General features: G+C 38.2%; 1 protein-coding gene across 7 annotated transcripts; it reads right to left on the reverse strand.

The window, feature by feature from the left end:
* Positions 1 to 13,302: 13,302 nt before the first annotated feature.
* RNF6 (ring finger protein 6) lies at positions 13,303 to 22,243 on the reverse strand. 7 transcript variants are annotated; one of them, XM_077158887.1, is made up of 6 exons: positions 21,341 to 21,378; positions 21,128 to 21,179; positions 20,967 to 21,049; positions 19,139 to 19,350; positions 18,258 to 18,362; positions 13,303 to 16,286 (listed from the first exon to the last, which is right to left on the reverse strand). In XM_077158887.1, exons 4-6 carry the CDS (start codon positions 19,329 to 19,331, stop codon positions 14,527 to 14,529), a joined length of 2,058 nt encoding a protein of 685 aa, XP_077015002.1. In that variant the 5' UTR covers positions 19,332 to 19,350; positions 20,967 to 21,049; positions 21,128 to 21,179; positions 21,341 to 21,378; the 3' UTR covers positions 13,303 to 14,526. The 7 variants fall into 7 exon arrangements, with proteins under 7 accessions (XP_077015002.1, XP_077015000.1, XP_077014999.1 ...); XM_077158885.1 differs by lacking the exons at positions 21,128 to 21,179; positions 21,341 to 21,378 and adding an exon at positions 21,691 to 22,243; XM_077158884.1 differs by lacking the exons at positions 21,128 to 21,179; positions 21,341 to 21,378 and adding an exon at positions 21,474 to 21,568.
* Positions 22,244 to 23,587: the final 1,344 nt, after the last annotated feature.

Below are 23,587 nucleotides of genomic sequence, written 5' to 3' on the forward strand. Positions count from 1 at the left end.
CAGGATTAAATTGTGATTCTCTCTAGAAGTAAAGTGAATATTTGTTGTGGCCATGGAGGTTACCTCTTAAGATACCTGCTGTGGGGAGCATAGTTGACTGACAGACTCCAGCTGTCACACAATTGCATCTGTCATGGAACTCAGGCCATGGCCACTCTTCCTGCAAGCTGCCCCAAGCCATGAGTGAGCCTGATGAAGGACTAGAGGTAGGTCATTTCTGTACAATGGAGGAATCACGCTCAACTTATACTGGGACTCCCTATCGGAGACTGTCTCAGAACTGCACCGCAGTCTGAAGCTTTTCCTGCCCAACCTTTCTTCCTTCCCTCTTTACTTTTGTAGGTGTCAAACCTACAATGTGCTCTGGGGTTCTTTCCCCTACTCCTGCTCCCTCCCCCTTTATCCTTCATCAGTTGTTTTCCCCAATAAGTCTCTTGCACATGTAATTTGTCTTGTTGTCTTTTCTCAGCAATCCAAATTGACGCAATATTGTGTGTAGCTAAAGGGAAAGTCTCTTTTTCAAAGCAGACTTGGCAATTAACTGAGTGAGAAATTTGAAGTGTGGACTCTTGGAGGTCCAAAGAGGATGTTCCTGGAAGATTCTTCCTCTTCTCCTAGGCCTAAGATTCTATGAATCTGTATGAAGGGTTTATGTATATAAGGTTGAATGTTCTTACTTTATTATTATTTTTTAAAATACGCTGCAGTAAGGACCTAAGAAATAAGACCTTAGAGCATTTCCATGATTGATAATGAGAAATTCCTCAAAACATTTTCATTGTACCTATTACCATCTCTGATCCGAAACCTGGAAATCTCTGATAGATTCTTTTAAAATTACTTCAAAAGTGAGTATACAGATACTGTGCCAAACATTAGGGACACCTAAATAAATAATAGGGGAACAAATGTTAAAATAAATTTAGTTTGAAGTGCTAACGATAAATGAAAACAAGGGGTAAGGGGTATGGTATGTATAATCTTTTTATTTTTTCTGTTATCGTTTTATTTCTTTTTCTGTTGTCTTTTTATTCCTCTTTCTAAATCGATGCAAATGTTCTAAGAAATGATGAATACGCAACTGTGTGATGATATTGAGAATTGCTGATTGTATATTAGAATGGAATGATATGTTAATATTTTTGGTTTTTTGTTGTTAATTTTTTTTAATAAAAAAAACACATGGGATTATATAGCAAAAAAACACAAAAAAACATGCGCACACACACAGAAAAAAAACATGCGCACAGAAGTAGGGAGTTCGAAAGTGGTCCCAAGTCTGTATGTGGGAGTGTAGTATATGGTGAAGATAGTAGTTGTCTAACTTGGGAAACATTATTTAGTAAATAGGCAGGAACCGTTAACTAAGCAAGGTCCTTACATCCCTTATAGTACCAAAATAATTCCAGATGGAACAAAGACTTGAATATAAAAACTGAAGCTGTGAAAATGCTAGAAGAAAACAAGATAAGTGTTTTTGCAAAAATAAATAAATAAATAAATAAATAAATAAATAAATAAATAGACCAAGCCCTTGATCTTGAGGCTTGCTCTTGTGAGGCTTATGCATATAGCAGAGAAACTTAGCCTACCTGTAGGTATGCCTAAGAGTCACTTCTGGAAGACCTCCTTTGTTGCTCAGGTGTGGCCATTCTCTGTGTAAGCTCAACTCCGCAAGTGAAACCATTGCCTTCTTCTCCTACATGGGACATGACATCCAGGGATGAAAGCCTCCCTGGCGGCATGGGAGATGACCCCTGGAGATAAATCTGGCCCTGACACCATGAGATCAACAACGCTATACTGACCAAAAGGGGGAAAAGAAGTGTAACAAATAAAGTATCAGTGGCTGAGAGAGTTCAAATAGAGGCAAGAGGCTACACTGGAGGTCACTCTTAAGCATGCTTCAGTTAGAAACCGCTACCTATCATAACTTGCCAAACCCCAACCAAAACCATTTCTGACAATCCTAAAGAATACTTAGGGTGTTAAATAAGATTCTACAAATGTTTTATGCACTAGGGTAATTCTTCAAACCCTACAACCTCCAAATGGTTCCCTGGACTAGATAAATTCTGAAATGCAGAGGGGCTAGCCCTTCTAGAACATCAACTAGCTCCATCTCCTATCCCATATTATTGACAGCCCCTTAAAACATGAAAAAGTAGAATGGGCATAGCCCAAATACCCCTAAAGTGTGATAGAAAGATCAAAGGTGATGGTGGGGTTATATGGAGAAAGTCGGGTTTAATAAATGAATATGAGGATTAAATCATTATACTGATATTTCTTTTAGCCTCCAGTACCTTAGAGCAGTTAGAAATAAAAACCTAAAATTGTGGAATTATAACCCATACCAAACTCTGATATTGGTTTTACAACTAATTATTGTAATGCGCTTTGAAATTTATTGCTTTTATGTATATTTGGTATTTAAAGAGAAGGAAGAGTATAACAGAGAAGATAGGACTTAACAAATAAGTATGACTGCTGAATCATTATATTGATAGTTCTGTTGGTCTCCAGTGTCTTGGAGCAGCTAGAAGAAAAAACAAAAAAGTTTCTGGAACTATAACCCATACCAAATTTTAAAATCTGTTCTATAACTCCTTGTTAAAATGTACTTGGGAATTTATTGCTTTTTTGAATATACGTTAGTATTTCACAATTAAAAAAAAAAAGTGAGTAGACCAGTACTGCATAGCAACAGAGCCTGCAAAACCTGAAGCCTGAGCCCTCCCAAATTAGCTTGGGATCCTGGAACAGCTCAATGAGATGAGGTTAAACTTCCCCAAAGGCCAGAAGGGTCAGATAGTCCCTGGCTCCTAACATTTATCCTGAACAGGTTAGATGAGGTCTTTCCCTATATTGAGATAGATTGAGTCATTAGCCTTATAAGATCAATGGTTCACATCTCCTGACAATGGGCATATAAGCTCATAGTTTTTGAAAAATTCTTTGGAGTTGACATGTGAGACTTGGGGGAAAAAATTACATCTATTTTGCCTTCTTCCTAACAAGCTATGTAACTCTGGGTAAATTATGTAGGTGCTCAAGATCACTCAAAATATTCTAGGTGTTTGGGTCAACATTAGAAAACCACTGAAGTTATAATAGTCCCTGTGAAGGGTGCCAGGTCATTATTTCTCGTGAGGACTGACTATTTCAGAGAAGACCTTCTCCCAGGGATATTGCAGCTTCCTTATATGGATGTGGCAATTATCCTTCTCTAGCACATAGCCTATCATCTCTGACACACACCAGTGTACTCAGTCAAGATAGCTAAACCCCTTTTCTTACCTAAAGAAACTGTGTAAAGAGCTTTGTGGTAATGTTATATTAAATAAGAAGAGGTTTACAAAAATCATTTTCCAAGACAATGAACACTCCACTCTGCAATAATCATCCCAAATAAATGCTCTTCATCACTCAACCTAATCTTTTTTCTTAGCAAAAAATCTGCCTACAATTAATGGTGAGATGCACTTTGAATTAAGCTGTGAAAGGGCTAATTTGCTCTGCCAGGGCAGCTAGCAACCACCCAGCTCTTGTTCTACTGCGCTGTTCTCCCTGCGGGCAGAGAGGCCAGCCAGTCTGCCAGCCCTTTGGCTGGGGACTCGCCTCTCTCCCTGGTAGCTGGGGTTGGGGAGACAGCAGAGAGAGTAGATGGAATCCTTGAGAAAGGAGAGCAGCACTGAGCACACGCAACCATGACCATTTGCCAGGGTAGGGTGCCCACAGCAGAGATTCAGGAGGGGTTGAGTCATAGAGATTAAATAGGCACAGTGTGCACCTCAGGGAATTTGAGAAAGGTACTTCACAGTCTCAAGTACTAGCATTCGAGTTAAAAATGTAAAACTATCTCTTCGATTTTTTTGTTCTGTTTTGTTTAACTTACAGGAGTGTTGGATTTTTGTGCTTTGACTACACTTGAAGAGTATTTCAGAAACATTCTGGGTTATGTAGATGTTTTTTCCCCTCTTGCCTGAAACCAAAAACCTATGATATTATTTCTATGGACAATGTGTTCTGAGTTCCAAAAAAACCCTTACTGACAAGATTTGAATTTATAAGCTATTTATAAGCTGGGGTCTACCTACACACTGAAGCTTTTATGCATTTCCTTATCAAATATTTATCCAGTGACCTATAGTGTACCAAACATCATGCTAAGTACCAAGGGTAAATTCAAGGAGCTCACAGTTCTTTGGAGAAGACAGAGTATAGCTGAAATGTATAAATGGGGAGATGGGCAGAGCTGCATTGTGTCTTTGTGGGCCCAAGGCTCCCTTGTCTTCATGAACCCCTTCCTCCATAAAAAAATATATATATACACCAAAAATTATTTTTTTACAGCTCTGTTGGTATAAAGAATATAATCCAGGCTGGATTATATTCATTTTTTTCTTCTGATTTTAAAAGAAATTAAAACATTTCCATGGGCCCCTAAAAGTATGGTGGGTCCTAGACGTTGTACCTACTTCATCTAATCGATATGTTGGTCCTGGAGATGAGGGTATGATGAAGCTTTGCAGAAGTGACATTTGAGGTGAGAGTTAAAGGACTAACAAGAATTAACCATAAAGGAAGGAAGAAGGGAAGGGCCATTCTAGGAAGCTGGAGCAGCATGGGCAAAGCCTTGGAAACATGAAGGGCAAAGTGAGGGACCAAATGAGAAATTAGTGAATAGCAGAAAATGAGGTTGGAAAAGGTAGGCAGAGGCAATAAATGAAGACTCCTGTATACTGTTCTAACAGTGGGTAATCAGAGGGGACAGTCAGGAGTGACATCTGCACATGTGCCTTGTAGAACGATTACACTGGAGTGACTGGAAGGAGGATATGAAACCATTTAAGAGATGATGGCAAGAATCCATCTGAGAAATGATGAGTGCCTTAACTAAGACAATAACAATGAAAACAGTGAAGATTCCAATGACAGGGTTGGTCAGTTGGATATGAGGACTGGGAACAAGTCTAGATTTTTAACTGTTCTTTTCTCAGTCCTTTAATTTCTTGACTACCCATGAAACACCAAATCGGGCTAATCAACCAAGTCAACTGTGAGCAACAACCACTGTCTGTGGTATTTTTTCTGTTCATTGTTCTGTTCATCTGATTGGACTGATTCTTTCTGACCTTTTGACCTCATCTTTAATCTTCCTGTTCTGACACTCTGTTTACATCCAAGTGTCCATTGATACCTTGCACCCAAAGCCAAGAGAACAAGGTACTTCTGCTGTCCTTTCTGGCCCCTTAGATTGAACCCAAGCAAGCCGGTCCCACTGACCTCCCACCAAGGGAAAGGGAACAGACTCTTCTGCCTTGCTTGAGCTGGTGAATGGTAGAGCCATTGACTAAGACAGTGAAGAGAAGAGCAAGTTAAGGGAGGATGATTACTTCACTTCTGGATATGTTTGAAGCTGAAGCACAAACTAGTTGAAATTAATTTAAGCAATCACATATGTGGTCCTGGAATTTAGACCATATTGAAGTGTCCTGAGCTAGAGCTACAGATGTGGGAATGTGCAGAACTGAGTAGGCCTGAGACTACTATCTTTAAAAGCCTTGCTTGCAAGACTGGCCCTTGGCTGGCATCTGGGAACTTAGATTCCAGGAGCATTCCCACCATTCCCTAACTGATAAGGGATCCACAGGGTGGGTCACTGTGCTTAAACTGTTTTGTGCAACCACCTGCTTTCCTTTGAGAATCTAGAATTTGGGTGTGTGCTCAGGCAGAGGGTGCTTACATAACCAGTTCCCAATAAAAACCTTGGGGAGAGTTTCGGGAGCTACTCTGGTAGCTCCTCACATGTTGTCACAATTCAATGTTAGAGGAATCACATCCTGTGTGATTCCATCAGGAGAGGACTTTTGGAAGCTGGTTTCAAATTTCCTCCAGACTTTGACCTTGCACATTTTTCCTTTGCTGATTTTGCTTTGTATCTTTTTGCTATAATAAATTATAGCTGTGAGTATGACTATATGCTGAGTCCTGTGAGTGCTTCTAGTGAATGGCCAAACCTAGGGGTGCTCTTGGGGACTCCCAACACAGGGAGTTTTTCAGGAACATCTGGCAATTCAAGTCCTGGGAATAAAAATGTAATTGAACTCTTCCTGATTTAGATGGTTGTAGTGGACTGGACATGTGACCCAACCTCCTGATTGATTGGGTTGGAAAGGCTATTCTGCCTCACCTGCAGACAAAACTGAAAATGCAGCCCTCCTATTATAAAGGATGCTGGTCTGAAATGCAGCCAGAAGGAGAAAGGTGACACTCAAGGGAAGATTAAAAGAAGCCTCCCAGGAATATATGAAAAACCCACAGCTAATATCATCCTCAATGGGGAAAAATTGAAAACTTTCCCCCTAAGATCAAGAACAAGACAAAGATGTCCACTATCACCACTGTTATTCAACATTGTGTTGGAAGTTCTAGCCAGAGCAATTAGACAAGAAAAAGAAATACAAGGCATCAAAATTGGAAAGGAAGAAGTAAAACTATCACTGTTTGCAGATGATATGATACTATATGTCGAAAACCCTGAAAAATCCACAGCAAAACTACCAGAGCTAATAAACGTGTACAGCAAAGTGGCAGGTTACAAGATCAACACCCAAAAATCTGTAGTGTTTCTATACACTACTAATGAACAATCTGAGGGGGAAATCAAGAAACAAATTCCATTTAAAATTGCAACCAAAAGAATAAAATATTTAGGAATAAATTTAACTAAGGAGACAAAAGACCTATACAAAGAAAACTACAAGAAACTGTTAAAAGAAATCACAGAAGACCTAAATAGATGGAAGGGCATACTGTGTTCATGGATTGGAAGACTAAATATAGTTAAAATGTTAATTCTACCTAAATTGATTTACAGATTCAATGCAATACCAATCAAAATCCCAACAACTTACTTTTCAGAAATAGAAAAACCAATAAGCAAATTTATCTGGAAGGGTAGGAATTGCTAAAAGTATCCTGAGGGAAAAAAACGAAGCTGGAGGTCTCACGTTGCCTGACTTTAAGGCATATTATGAAGCTACAGTGGTCAAAACAGCATGATACTGGCATAAAGGTAGATATATTGACCAATGGAATCGAATAGAGTGTTCAGTAATAGACCCTCTCATCTATGGACAATTGATCTTTGATAAGGCAGTCAAACCAACTCACCTGGGAGAGAACAGTATCTTCAATAAATGGTGCCTAGAGAACTGGATATCCATATGCAAAAGAATGAAAGACCCATATCTCACACCCTATACAAAAGTTAATTCAAAATGGATCAAAGACCTAAACATTAGATCTAAGACCATAAAACTGTTAGAAGAAAATGCAGGGAAATATCTTATAAATCTTATACTTGGAGGCGGTTTTATAGACCTTACACCCAAAGCAAGAGCACTGAAGAAAGAAAGAAATGGGAACTCCTCAAAATTAAACACTTTTGCACATCAAAGAACTTCGTCAAGAAAGTAAAAACACAGCCTACACAATGGGAGACAATATTTGGAGATGACATATCAGATAAAGGTCTAGTATCCAGAATTTATGAAGAGATTGTTCAACTCAAGAACAAAAAGACAGCCAATCCAATTACAAAATGGGAAAAAGACTTAGAAGAGGAAATACAAATGGCCAAAAGGCACATGAAAAGATGCTCAACTTCCTTGGCCATTAGAGAAATGCAAATCAAAACCACAATGAGATATCATCTCATGTTCACCAGAATAGCCATTATCAACAAAACAGAAAATGACAAGTGCTGGAGAGGATGTGGAGAAAGAGGCACACTTATTCACTGTTGGTGGGAATGTCAAATGGTGCAACCGCTGTGGAAGGCAGTTTGGCGGTTTCTCAAAAAGCTGAATATAGAATTGCCATATGACCCGGCAATACCATTGCTAGGTATCTACTCAAAGGACATAAGGGCAAAGACACAAATGGACATTTGCACACCAATGTTTATAGCAGCATTATTTACAATTGCAAAGAGATGGAAACAGCCATAATGTTCATCAACAGACGAGCGGCTAAACAAACTGTGGTATATACATATGATGGAATATTATGCAGCTTTAAGACAGAATAAAGTTATGAAGTATGTAACAACATGGATGGACCTTGAGAACATTATGCTGAGTGAGACTAGCAAAAACAAAAGGACAAATACTGTATGGTCTCACTGATATGAACTGACATGAGTGAATAAACTTGGAATATTTCGTTGGTAACAGAGACCATCAGGAAATAGAAATAGGGTAAGATATTGGGTAATTGGAGCTGAAGGGAAACAGACTGTGCAACAGGACTGAATACAAAAACTCAAATGGACAGCACAATACTACCTAACTGTAATACAATTATGTTAAAACACTGAATGAAGCTGCATGTGAGAATGATAGAGGGAGGAGGGCTGGGGGCATAAATGAAATCAGAGAGATAGATGTTAAAGATTGAGATAACATAATCTAGGAATGCCTAGAGTGTATAATAATGGTAACAATGTACAAATTTTAAAAATGTTTTTGCATGAGGAAGAGCAAAGGAATGTCATTACTGCAGGGTGCTGAAAATAGATGGTAATTAATATTTTAAAATGTCACCTTATATGTGAGACTAAAGCAAAAAATGTTAATATGGTACAAAATTTATATTTTGACTAGTACATTTCCTAATATAACTTATGTAGATAGTTTGATTGAACACCATAAGTACTTGAAATCTCAGGTAGGACATGAGATTTCGTTGGTTTGTCCAGAGTGATACCCTGATGAATCCCAGAGTGATTCAATTGGTGAGTGGAAAAGTATCTGCAAAGCCCCCTTCAGGGAATGGTGAGAACGGGGAGAAATTCAACTTCCCCAAGTTGAATTCTTGATATTCTCACAAGCAGTGGGGACAACCAAAGCTATAGGCACAGCCCCCAGCCTTGGGGGTTTGTTCATATGAAACTTAACCCAACAAAGGATAGGTCAAGTCTACTTAAAATTTGGGCCTAAGAGTCACCCCCAAGAGAGCCTCTTTTGTTGCTCAGATGTGGCCTGTCTCTCCAGCCAACACAACAAGCAATCTCACCACCCTACCCCATCTACGTGGGACATTACTCCCAGGGGTGTGGACCTTCCTGGCAATGTGGGACAGAAATCCTAGAATGAGCTGAGACTCAACATCAAGGGATTGAGAAAAACCCTAGAATGAGCTGAAACTCAGCATCAAGGGATTGAGAAAACCTTCTCAACCAAAAGCGGGAAGAGTGAAATGAGACAAAGTGTCAATGGCTGAGAGATTCCAAACAGAGTTGAGAGGTTATCCTGGAGGTTATTATTATGCATTAAGTAGATATCACCTTGTTATTGAAGATGTAAGGGAGAGGGTGGAGGGAACTGCCTTAAAATGTAGAGCTGTGTTCCAGTAGCTATGCTTCTTGAGGATGATTGAATAATGATATAGCTTTCACAATGGGACTCTGTGATTGTGAAAACCTGTGTCTGATGCTCCTTTTATCTACCTTGTCAACAAAAGAGTAGAACATATGGAATAAAAATAAATAATAGTGGGAACAAATGTTAAAATAAATTTAGTTTGAAATGCTAGTGATCAATGAAAGCAAGGGGTAAGGGGTATGGTAGGTATAATCTTTTCTTTTTTCCTGTTTTCGTTTTCTTTTTCTATTGTCTTTTTATTTCTTTTTCTGAATTGATGCAAATGTTCTAAGACATGATGAATATGCAACTAAGTGATGATATTGGGAATTACTGATTATATATGTTAATGTTTTGTTTCATTTGTTAAATTTAATTAATAAATTAAAAAAAAAAAGCCTCCCTACCATGCCAGAAGCAAAATTTATTTAGCTAAGAGTCAGATTGATAGAAAGATGCCCCCGATATATATAAACACTGAAGATGTAGTGAGGGTCATGGCTATTCCCTTTTGCAAATCAAGAGCAAGGCTTAACAAGATTTCTGGCCTTGGATATGAGGAGTCAAATGAAATCATAAAGCAGCTCATTGAAGACTTAAGGAAGTTGTATGGTCAAAAAAGCCTCTAGCCTGTTGTCAAGGGACCCATGACTGTTTAAACTTTATAGCAGTCCCCAAACCAAGCACTAGCATCAAAGTCCCCACAAAAAACCACTAACTAGCAGCTCCTCTAGCTCCACCCACCGTCGCCGCCATTTGCACCAATAGGGAAATCCTCCCTCAGTGCCTTTCTTGAGGAGATCCTAAACAATAGACTGGCTGATCAATGAATTTATTCTACATGCACATAATTGATCCAACAAAGAGATGTTTATGAGACTCAGTATTTCTATCACTCACCCTGCTAAGCCTGCTCAGCAAGATAGGAGTATTTTCTGTCCCAAAGGCACTTCCCAATATTTCCTAATATATGTCTCAGTATATGGCACTTCTTTTAGTTTGATTTTTATTCCATCTCGCTGAATCAGGTAGATAGGAGAAGCTACATTTATCATTTATTCCATAGGCATCAGGATGGTGAAAGGGTCATAGTTAATCCTGATCAAATCCAAGCAGATAGAGGAATGGATAACACACAGAGGCCTTAAGGGCTAAATTACATCAATTTGCAATACAGAAGCTGTATGTGAATTTGGGTTGTTTCCCATTGGGGAGAGGTTGAGGGTGTTTGAAACTGCATAGAAGACAGTAAGATTATGGTTAATTAAGAGCAGTTTGGCAACTAAATGCATGAAGAGGGGGTGCATGTGTACCGGGTAGCCAAGAGGTTACTCCATCTTTAAATGAGACAATATAGGAAAAATATACTTGAAAGTGTTTTTTATTTTCTAGGAGAAAATATGATGGGAGGGAGGGAAGGAAGGGATGGATGGATATAGGGGCCAACTTAGAATCTTTGGATATTTAATACTAAAAACAAAAAACTTGCTGAAAATAATTATGGATCTATAATTATCAGAAGGGCGGGTATCCTCCAAGGCTAAGACACTCCTAGTCACTTAAAATAACTGTCTGTTAGAGATGGAAGAAACAATCACCACTGACAACAATCATGTTCTTTGGAACATGGAACATTTGGCCTACTCGAAGATAGATGGATCTGGCTTCCTGAGCAATAATCTCCTAACACAGACACTCCAGCTCTTGGATGCCAGGGAGACTCGAATAAGCTGCTGCCACTACAAAGGGAAGAATAACTCCCTTCATATAGAACGCTAGTTCTACATAGTTTCTTCCTCTGCCAGCCAGAGACAATTCAAGTGGAGAGAGACAGACACGGGAATATTAGAAATTCATTAGTAGATGTTTTCATCTAGGAGTAACATGCATGAAAATGCCTCATATTTAGCTGGCTAACTCTGGTCTCATATACAGCATCTTCAGATGCCTCATTCATCTTTTTTTCTGGATTAATCTCTGTAATACATATTCTGCATCTTTCAGGAACAGCTTTTTATTCTTTTCCACTGAGACATATAAGATGTATTTGCATATGAAAATTAGAATAATAACAGAGACAGCATGGTGTAACAGTTATAAAATTAGAAAAAAGTAAATTAGATTGCAAACCTCCCAAGGCATTTCTTTTTCTGTAGAATGCAGGAAAGTGGAAAAAGCACAAACTTTAGAAACAAATGGCCCTGTTTGACCTTTTTAACTTGGTTTCTTACTAGCTAAGTGGTAATAATAACGCGAGATCTTGGGGGGTTAAATCACAAATTCATGTAAAGTATTGAAAGGAAAATAACTTCACAAGAATGAATAAAAGATAATAAAGTAAGGGTCATAAAAAATGCTAATTAAAACTAGAAAATTGTGGGAATGAGAATAAGGGATGAAAGAGGTAGGAGAGCAGCTGGGAAGCTGGTGGTTAAGAACAGAAATTTGCAAAATGGCCACAGTGTAAAGAATAAGCTTTAAGGGCTTGACCTGGGCCATAATATCCAAATGCAGAATTTCAAGTTATTTGTTCCTTTCTATATTGGGATCACAATGGGTATAAGTATTGCTAATCAGAAGTTATAAATGATATTTGTCATCAGTCTTATAGGGAAATGAGTGAAAATATTAAAGAAAACCCTTCTCTGTTTTCAAGTGGATACCAATTTACAAAATGCATTAAGCTTTTCTGCTGTTCTCAGGGAAAGATCCATATAGTACACAACTGAGTTCTACTCCAAATGCTTATTTGAGATCATTGGTTCACAAGGTGCAACACTCTCATTTCTGGCAAAGGTCTAAGTCAAACAAAGAATCAATGTGATTTTATTACTTTTTCTTTATCCCTACCTTTCCTTTCCTTTCTTTGCTCTCTTCCTAATTTTCCTAATTAATCAGACTAGGGGAGGTAGAACTTCAGGTGTAATATTTTTTTCTTGAGTAATATTTTATATGAGAAATAAATGATGGATTTAATCTCCTGCACATTCAGGGAACAAATGTTCACACTGAAATGAGTGTGTTAGTACATTTAAGATGAACATTTAAATTGGCATACTTTGTGTAATCTGTTAACAGCTCTCCCTCCTTGAGTGATTCTTTTTTATCCTCTGAACTAGAAACCACGTACTTTTTTGTTCTTTACAGTTTCACTGCCATCATACTTGGTTAGATAATAACTAATAATGATGATGAATGACAATAATGATAATATCTGTTTTATCACAATAGTTCCTCTGTTAGTTTCTTTGTTTCCATCTCCCTCCATTCCACTGTGTTCTACATCAGACGAATCTTCCTGAAACATGAAAGATGATCTTACCAGTCTCCACTAAAATCATAAAGGGATATCTAACATCTTAAGAATAAGTAAAATTCCTTAGTCTGACATTTAAAGTACTCAAAATCTGGCCCAAATCAACTTTTCCCATCTCATATCTCGTAACGGCCATACATAAGCCATTTTCTCTAAGCAAAGGAACAATTTTTACTAAAACCTTTCACTCCAGAGTGCAAAATGCACTCCCTAATTTTCCTGGCCATGCAGTGTACTTAATGAATTAAATATAATTACGAATCAAAAAGAAAAATCATGAGATATATCTAAATCTCAAGAATCAGGCCTTGAGGCTCTTGTGATTGTGCCCAAGCAGTAGCACCACAGGAAAACACAGAAACATAAAATTAAGAACAGTAATTCATTTTATCAGTTGACTTTCAATTTCTAAGAGCAAATCCATCTTTTTCATGAAGACAGAGACTTTAGTCTGTCCTCTGCTGAATCCTTAACACCTGTAACATTGCCTGGCCCCATTACATATGAAATAAATATTTTGGGGGGAGAAAAAAGAACACAGTGGACCAATAACAAAAAAAAATTCACAAAGTCTTTGTTGTAATATTTATTGGTAGAAATAGATCGTCAATGCATACTTTGTGTTTATATATAAAGTCTACATTCTCTTAAAGGGCTTTTTATTTTATTTAGAGTTGTTTTTGTTTTGTTTTATTTTTTATTTTTGGCCTCCAAGTGAACTTAACATATTATCTATGCATTTGATTTTTTATAGACATTTAAAAATGTTTAAATTCAAGAAACCATGCATATTGTATAGCTTACTTAATAAACCAAGGAATTTTTGCATTTTCAAAAAAAATCACAAAAAGAGAGTGAGCTCAGTTAAATAATCTATATATTCTAAAATTTCCATTTTCCATTTGTGAATAAAGAAATATTTATTCAATATTATATATTGCTTGCTGCTTAATAAATCAGATTGTCAGAGACGCTTCAGTAAATTACCTCTATTTTTAAATGACATCTTAATCCACTTCCTCTGAGATGATCTCGTTAATAATAAACATTGTGCCATATGCAAAAATAGCCAAAAAAAACTTAAATAAGAACCAAAACTGATAGTTTTCAGATTGAATATTTTAACCTTAAAATTATATATCTATATATACACATATGGTATGCTGCATATTAAATTTAACAATTCAAGTAACTTAAATACATTTAGCAAACACTCAGCCAAACATTCTTTCATGAAAAGATATTGTCCTTATAATAAAAAGTTAATGAGAGACTTATTTAAACATCAATGTCTGGACATAGTGAGCCTATGAAACTTTAAAGTCCGAGTAAAGTCTGCTGTACTATTAAGAAAAAGAAGACTGATTTTATTTTTTAGCTTGGGCAGGCGCTGGGAATTGAACCTGGGTCTCCTACATGGCAGGTGAGAACTCTGCCTGTTGAGCCACCGTGGCCCACCCAAGAAGACTGATTTTTAACCTACTGAATTTTGCAGATACAAAAGTGCTTAGCATGACAAAATTACCAAAATAAAAACATCTTAAAGGTTATTTGGTTCTAGCAATATAAGTGCTCTGTATTTTTGGATAATTTAACATTTGCATTTTAAATTGTATATAAATTTTCTCTTTTTAACAAGTTAAAAAAGCACACAAAAAAATAGTTAAAACTATAATCTGTTAGTTTTCATCCTGGTTAGCTTATCACAAATAAGTCAACAAAAGAATGTTTGGATACTCAGCTCTACCACAGTGCAGAATCTGGACAGATCCCATCACCTCACCCATTGTTTGCTGAACTGGACCCCAGAACAGGCTGCCTACAAATGGGACAAGTACAATTCTCGGAGAGCCATCGATCAATACAGTGAATGTGGAATTCATGCATGCATGGGAGTTGCCTGAGTTTGTTTCCAGTTACATAGTCACTGATACAAACACTACAAATTTTATTCAGTTCACCATCAATACTGCTATGCTCATAGTTCCTGGTGGAAAGATTGTCAATCTGCTCTTTGGTTAAACCTCGGATGCGGTCATCATCATCGCCTTCATTTAGTAAAAAGAAGTGAGCAAGGCGAAGAATTGGGAGTGTCCCTGTTTCAACTAAATTGTTTGCATTTCTCTGTCTGCCTCCTCTATTTTCACTGTGTGGGGCATGAGACTGGGAGGTCTCATCTGCACCAGGCATTTCAGTGCTACTGCCTTGGGCCTGCCTGTCTCGAGAGGAACCCACACTGTGCTGGCTGCTATCATTACCTGCACCTAAGTCACTTGATCTCGAGTGCATCTCTGGTAAACGCTGACCATTTCTCTGAACCTCTGACTCAGATTCGGTCTCCATCAGAGAGCTCAGTTCTCCAAACCCGGTCATGATCTGCCTTAAAATTGACCGAAGAGCCACTGATGATGGCTCAACAAGCTCATTCTCAGAAATTCTACGAAGAGGCACTGTTATGGTGCTAACATAGGTTCGAATACCTGATTGTTCTAAACGAGAAATAGTTCTGCGAAAGCCCCCACTATTGCTTTCAATAGTGACTGTATTTTCTGCTAGTCCTGCTCTGGATCGAGTTCTATTTGCAATACTATCCCGATCTCTATTTTCTCCAGGGTGAATCCTTCTTACTTGAAGGTCCAGTGTAATAGTTGGATGTCGTCGTACAGCAGCTGAGGACCTACTAGATTCTTCTCCTTCTTCTACTGTTATTCTTGACACAAGTCTTGAATTAGAGAGTGGGGTATATGTAGTACTTCTGGGTTCTCTATCTTGCTCTAAAAAGACACGTGTCACACCTCTCCTCCTAACAGATCTTCTAATGATTCGCTGTGAAGGTCTACTTTCCCTCTGTGAATTATGATCAACAGTGCTGCTCTGTCTCTGAATTGGTGACCGGCTTCGACTACTGAAAGAGGACCGTAACCTTATTGGCTCTAATCTTTGGTTTGTGTTCCTCACTGTAACGTTAGTTCTGGCCTCATTTTCCCAAACATGTGCTGCACCAAATCGTTGTCCCTCCCTCTGCCTGAGTTCACCACCACCTGATTGGTTTGTGTGACCACTGAAATTAGCATGTGGAGCACTAGTTCTAGGAACGCCAAATGATCCCCCAATTCCATTTCTTAATCTTCCCAATGCAGAGAAAGACATTTCTACTGAATTCTGCCCCCTTGAACCAAGTCTAGTCCTTGGAACTTGAGAACTACTACCACTGAAATTCACTGAGGTTTGGCTTCTTGTACGCCTAGCCACAGGACTATTTGATCTTTGATTCCTATTTCTACTATGGTCTCTGCTAACATCTGAAAGTGGGATGTCCATATAATCTTCTCCATGAATTTCAAATCCTCTATTCTCATGATTTATGTGGATTTCCAGACTAAATCGAAACTCTCCACTGTCGGGGTTTGTTCGACTCACAGCTCTCCAAGTTTGGTTCCCATTTTGTCCAGTTCGAGTTGCATTTCCTGTGCGGCGAAAGGTATTCAACCATTCTAACAGAGAATCTTCATTTGAACTTTCCCTAGGAACTTCTGAGTCTAGAAAACAAAACAAATTAACTTAAGATCAATTCTCAAAATCTATCCTAAGGTTTTTATTGAAAGTTTGTAAAAAAAAAAAAAAGATAAAAAACACAGCTTTTACAAAAGTAAATTATATGTAAGAACATATGTGCATTTTAATGAATGAAAAATACCACAAAAATATTAATTCAACTTTCCAAAAGAAAGGCATATACTATAAACATATTATACATTTTCAAATATGTATTACAAAACTTTAAGTACTATTTACACAAAGTTTTCAAGAAATCCTCACTTCCTCTTTCTATATACCTGTTTTTGACAAAATGTGAAAGCAAATGAAAACTATATCCAATACTAACATTTAAAATTGCTTTATTCATATTGTGATATCAATAAAATATTGTAATATTTTAATGTAAAAATATTTACATTGTAAATAATGTAAAATGTAAAAAATATTTACATTGATAAAATATTGATATATATATCAGTGGCAAAACTTTATGTATAAGTCATCCTATATTTGTGGAATCCTTTTAATAAAGCTAACTCAAAAAATTTTGCAATTAGGTATTTTTGGAACCTTTAAGAATTTTATCCTATTTCTTAGGAAGTGCCAAAAATGTACATCTCAAGAAATGTGGTTTTCTGAATATAATGTTCTAACACCATGTTATCTATCTTTAGGGAGACAAAGTCACTTAAGTTCATCATGTTGTATTCTTTTCTGTAAATTGGAGATAATTTTTGGATTATCCAATTTTATTGGAGTATCAATATCATGTGGGTATCACATGGATAAGATACAATATTATTTGCATAATAATACTTGGCTTATTAGAAGCACTCAAATGTTAGCTGTTACATAAAATATAACAATACATATTTTCACTTCACATAAAATGTAAAATGAAGACAAAGGATTTTGTCTTATACTATTCACTAAATCTCTAGCCTCTAGATCAGTACCTGGTACAAATCAAACTCTCTATTAATAGTTTTTGAGTGAATTAATTTATACATAAATGTGTCCTAGATAAACTTCTTTGACTGTGAATCTGCCAGTGTACAAAGTTTAAATATTCCTTTTTTATCAGTGGATTATACAAGTTAAAGTGCAAAACTCTGATTTACATTAACTGTACGGACTTTAACCTTGAGGTCTGTCCTAGTCATGAAAACCTATTAAATGAGATAGCACTGGTTCCATTTCATTTACTGCAATCTCTCATAAAAATTTTTTTTAAATGTCATAGTTTAACTTTAATGCTATATATATATATACACACACACACTTATACATAGTTTGCATTTTTTTATATGTACTTTGTCTTATAAATCTTCTTCTACTATGTTCAATAAAATGGCAAAAACCAACCAAACAAAAATAACTACAAAATGACGACAACAGGTTTCTGGACTCTCTGCCTTTTTGCATCACTCTCTAAATATGTCTGGAAGCTATGCTTAGTTACATCACTTTGGAAAAAGTGATGTATACATTCTAAGACTAAAAAAAGAGCTATGCTGGGGGTGCGAGGGTAGTTCGGTGGTAGAATTCTTGCCTGCCATGCTGGAGACCCGGGTTCGATTCCCAGTCCAGGCACTTTCCAAATGAGCAAAACAAAGAAACCAACAAAACAAACAAACAAACAAAATAACAAATGGTGCTGCAATAATGGGCTACTCACATGGAAAAAGAATGAAATGTGACCCCGCCAGACAGCATACCAAAAAAAAAAAAGAGAACTATGTTGCTAATTAACTTAATTATGTACTGTTACAAACATTTATAAGCTCAAGGCAATGTATGTAAGACATCTTCATATTCACTCGCCTGTCCCAAAGTGTCTAAGAAAACTTTTTATCACCTGAATGAGGGTCCCATTAAAATTGGAAAACAAATATATTGTACAAGATCTACTAATTTCATTTCTATAATTGCTCATCAATTTTGTTCCTTATGGAAAGAGTCCACAATACCTCTGGTATTGGTCCCATCTTCCCTATTTCTCAAGTCAGGCTGAGATGCTAGCTGTTCCTTGACTCCATCTAATCTCTGCTGAAGTTCTTCTGATGTTATTTCTCCTAAAACAATAAAAAAAATTGCCCACTTTAAATTAAAACTCATGAAGGGTAAGACTAATCTTTGGCAACCTGTACAGGACAATGTCTTCTTGTTTTCATACGTTCTGTAAATTGAAGACACAGTTAAAAAAATTCAATTAATGCAAATATACATCAATCTGGTTGTGGTTCATTTATTTATGTTTTATAAAATAAGATTTCATTTTAATAACAGGTAAAGTGCTCTCAGTTGATATGTTTAGGCACCAGAGCTAAAATTCTGTAGATTTCTGTGCAAGGTTAAAAATTAAGAGGGGGAATATTTCTAGAGAAAACTTCAAGTCTTAAGTTGAATTTTATCCAATACTTCATTATATGGGTCACCAATATAGGATATAATTTTAGTTATTTCATGCATCTGCAGCAAATTTATGGAGCACACTGAACTTCTGAAGAATTATTAATTCAGTGGAATAAATAAACTCATCCAAATGAGTTAAAATTGGGTTTTAAATCACAATACTTTATTTGTACAAATATTACTTAAGTGAAATAGGACCATATATGTAAATACTTAACACTATCATGTAATTAGCCTGTTTATTAGTTTGGAATTTATGTAACAGTGCTCCACATCCAATGTTCTTAACTACTTAGAAAATACAGGAAGAAGTCACTGATTTTATATTTTACATTAAGTAAGTCCTAAATTCACAAGAACAGACATAATATTTTCATTTTGAAATTCCTCCTTCTAATGAAGAAAAAATATATCTCCACTTTTACCCATCTCTTACCAGGGGTGCCTAAAAGATTATAGTCTCTCATTAACCGATAATCTTCATCGTTGAGTTCATTAATGAACTGATAATAGGCTTCTTCTCTGTGGAGACGCTCTTGTTGCCATCTTCTTTCACTTTCATGATGATTATGGTCTTGAGGTGAGGTTTCTGCACCACCACCATCTGATCTAGAGCTAGACTGATTCATATTGAAACACCTTGGCTTTCTGTTCAAACAATAAATACAAAATTTAAGGTATTAGTCCTAGACTACACATGGTTTCATATTTTAAGGTACAGTTTTCTCATGTGTTCTTTTAAAATTTTGTCCTCTATTTAAGCACTTCATTTGTCAAATCTTGAGAAACTTACATATAAATGAAAAAGAGCTTCTAGGAGACAGAACACAATTGGACCTATTTCTTTGCCTAAAGTCATAGTTAAGTCTGACTGGATTTGGTTTCACCCACATTTCCCATACCTAAATATCAAACTGATGCTTCCTTTTTTTAACCTAAGTTTCTCCGGTTAACTTGGTCTAAAAGCCCTCGTTGATATTTCAAATATCTGAATATTTCACAGTACCATACAAATATTAGGCTTGAATTATACATGTTCTTTACTTAATACAAGCAAAGGGCTCTTGGGAAGGTACAATTTACATTTATTTACAGCAAAAGCATTCCACCTAAAAATAAAAACTCATAAATGTAACATTACACAATGCATTTTTTTTGAGGTAAAAATAACTTAGTCTACTGTACTTATTGAATAGATTTGGAGTTGATCTCTCCTTAAAGCCTAACAGAAAGATGTTTGAAATCTAACGGGAAATATACTCCATGCAAGTCTCTGAAGACTCTGAATGTGCACCAAAGCACTTTGCACACCCCATACCAAGCCTTATCCCTGTGCATGGAATGGTTAGTCCTCATGAGTTTCTGAGTGCTAATGAAACTTCCTTACTTTGCCCAAGCAAACACTATCTTTGCATTATACTTAAATGTCATCCCTGAGAAGCCTACTTTTAAATTAAAGGGAATCAAGGAGAAAATTATTATTTTCCATAAATATTTTAGAATTTTTCTTAAACACATCTGTTTAGTAAATCATTTAAGCAATGATTCTCAACTGGGATGCACATCAAAATCACCTGAGGAAATTTTTAAAAGTCCAGATGTCTAGATCTCATCTCCAATGCTAGATGAGAATTTTCCAGAGTAGGGCTCAGGCCTGTCCTTAAGAGCTAATTTGGGCTGTTTTGTGGATGAAATAAACTATTCCTTGACAATTTTCAGTATGTCACCAAAGGGTATGTAAAATATAGCACACAATTTAATACAGACAGGAGGATCAAATGACTAGGTTACTGGCTGAAGTACCGCGTGCAATTCTGACTCTCAAAATATACCAGGTGTTTACTGAATAAATTGCTTTAAATATTAAAATTAACCCGCAATTCTAAACTACTGAAGGAGTGAGCAGTTATCCAATTTCTCTCGGATTCTAACATGACATTACAAATTTAGGGATTTTTTTAAAAAGCGGTCATAACATCTTTTTTAATAAACAATCTAGTAGCACTATCCACTCAAATATGAATTCAAGTTACAAAAACTCAGTATTTCTTTTTTTTTTTTCCCATTTTCAGAATCATCAGGACCAGACATTTGCAAAGAGCATATTTGGTAGGAACAGCATTAATATGATTTCTGGTACCACACAGTTTAACAAGTTGAAACCTATCATAAAATCAAGCCACTCTATCATTCAAAACGTTAAGAGCATTTCCTCAAAGGTAATTTTCTTTTACAATGTATCACAATTAAATCAAAGTGAATACCTTATTTTCCTTTCAGCACTCTTTTAAAATATGCAACGGTATCCATCCTTCAATTGTTTACGCTTTTTTTGAGAGCTGCTCATCTGAAGCAATAAAAGAGAGCTGAATTATTCAAATTAAGCGGTCTGTCTGAAGGCCAGGAACTGCCCGTAGTCTCTCACCTCTGCTGTAAAGTCAAAGCAAATCCTCCAGTGGATTTTGTTAGACACTCACCTAGGAAATTAGATCCCCATGCACTCAGGTCATGAAATCTCCCGCAGGACCCTTTCCTGTTATACTGTCACTGCTCCTGGGATCACCCTCCCCTCCCTCAAAGACCTTCCTCCCAATCCATTCTCCCTCCACCGCTGCCAGGTTAGGGGTCTCCTGATTACTTCTAAACCTTCACTTTCTTGCCATCCCGCCCCTGTCCCGCTACTGGTTCCTTTCCTGTCCGTTGGGACGGAAGCTCGCGCGGGGGAACAGTCCCCCTACGATAAACAAACTGTGCTCAAGGGCCCCACCAACCTCTTCGCAACCGAGCCTCAAGTAACGCTTCCCTTAGCGACCCAGATACCCACTGGGAAGCAAGTGACAGACGGCGCATCTCCACCAATCACCAGCTGGAGGCGGGCGTTAGGAAAGCAGTTAGCCAATCGGAGAAGTGGGCGGCTCCACGGTGGCCGGCTCTCACCCACGTCTCCAGGAAGTCGTGCTGGGACTCCGAACTTGGCCCCAAGCTTACCTCGCGGGGAACCCGGCGTCCTCCTTCTCCTCCTGCGGGGAGGAAAGCCTGAGGGGAAGAAAGGCTGCGGCGGTTCCCAGGCGAGTCCTCGATCTGTGCCTGCGCGGCGGGAAGGCCTGGCCGCCGCTCCCTCCTACGGCGGTCGTTTCGCCCTCTAAGCGTCTCCTGCGGAGAGAACCGAAGCCTGCGCCGCAGACTGGGGTTGTCCGCCGGAGGGGGAAGCTCCGGAGGAGGAAGGGAGGCTCCAGCCCTTCCTTTCCCACTGCAGGCGCCGTCACCTACCCGCCGAACCGGCCCCGGGTCGCGAGGAGACGCGGCGCCGCCGGCTGGGAGCCCCTGGTGCGCTCGCAAACTGAGTCCGGGGGTAGCCGCGAGGCCCGAGCTCTGTGTTCCGCCGGCAACGCTCCACCCTCGGCACTGGGGCTGGTCACCGCGGGGCCTTCCTTTCCAGCGCCCAGTGCCGGGCTCTCTGCGGTCGTGGCAGCCGCGTATTCCCAGAGACACAACCTGCTTTGGGAAATGCCGGCGCCTGCTCCGCCTTCCGGTGTCGCTCGTTTGCCAAGCCTGGCCCCAGAGTGCAGCCCGACAGCCTGTTCCTCTCTCTTTCCTGTCCGGGTGTCGCCGTAGCGCGACAGCCAGGCCCCTCCTCCGTCCCGCTGAGCCGGACCGGGAAGTCAGAAACCCGGCTTAAGTTTCCTATATTTGTGCTTTTTGAATTTCCCGCTAGTTTGAAGCTCCCCACACACTTATCTTTGGTTTTATTTCTAAGACGTGGCGCTCACGAAGCTCACCTCGCCTCTGGTTATGTCCTTGACTAGGTCTCTGCTCAGCCTGGTGAAGGCTCCTTTCCTGACATCCCCACCAGCCAAATGACTTAGTCAATGGACAGTGCCCACCCTGCTATTATGCATCGTTCCTTCCTCCCTTTGTTCATTCGTTCCTACATTAAGTTTTGAGGAATATTCCCATCATTATGCTGGGCATCTCAGTAACAAATGAATAGCCTCAAGTGATCTCCCAGTGTAGTAGAGGGTGTATGAGTAAGTAAAAAGAAATTCAGCATATTGCTATAGATGCTACAGTAGAAATATATAAATGTCACAGCTACAAAGACCTTCAAGATCTCGCCCCTGCATGCCTCTACAAACTGATTTCTTGACACTCTGGAACTACTTGAAATTTCTCCAAAATCATATAAGAATTCCTAAACCACCCCCAACTCCACTTTTACCTATTGTCATAGTCAGGGTTCCAGGGTGCCTCAGAGAAACAGAAGCCACAGGATACACACACTCATATATATAATCATGGGGAGACTCTATATCAAGACTGGATTGGTAAATCCCAATTCTGTAGGGCAAATTGCAAGTTGGAAACTCGAAGGTGACAATGAATTCCCCAGGAGAAGCTGGCTGGCTGAAATAGAGAAATTCTTTCTGACTGCTGAAATTCTAATTTCTCCCTTTAAGGCCTCCATCTGATTGGATGAAGAGACTGTCCTCATTGCTGAATACCATCACCTTAGTTGATTGTAGGTATAATCAGTCATAGATGCAATAAACAGACTGATGATTTACATCCATCTACAAAATACTCTCACAGTAAACAAACAGGCCAGTGCTTGCTTGACCAAACAACTGAACACCATAACACATTAACTTACCATCAGACCTAATTTCCTCTATCCTCTGAGGCCTTAGCTCAGATCTCATCTTCAATAAATTTTTCCTGTTACCTCTGTAGTGACACTTAAAATATACACACATAAAACTAGGCAGCTGTCCCTTCTTGAGGATTCCCAGAGTTCCATCTGTTATGCTTCTGTTTTAGCATGTATTCATAGCTTTAACAAATATGGAATGCCCACTGCCTGTTAGGTACTGAAGATAGCAACAGT

The sequence above is a fragment of the Tamandua tetradactyla genome, chromosome 4 (genome assembly GCF_023851605.1).
Source record: "Tamandua tetradactyla isolate mTamTet1 chromosome 4, mTamTet1.pri, whole genome shotgun sequence".
NCBI classification, from domain to species: Eukaryota; Metazoa; Chordata; class Mammalia; order Pilosa; family Myrmecophagidae; genus Tamandua; species Tamandua tetradactyla.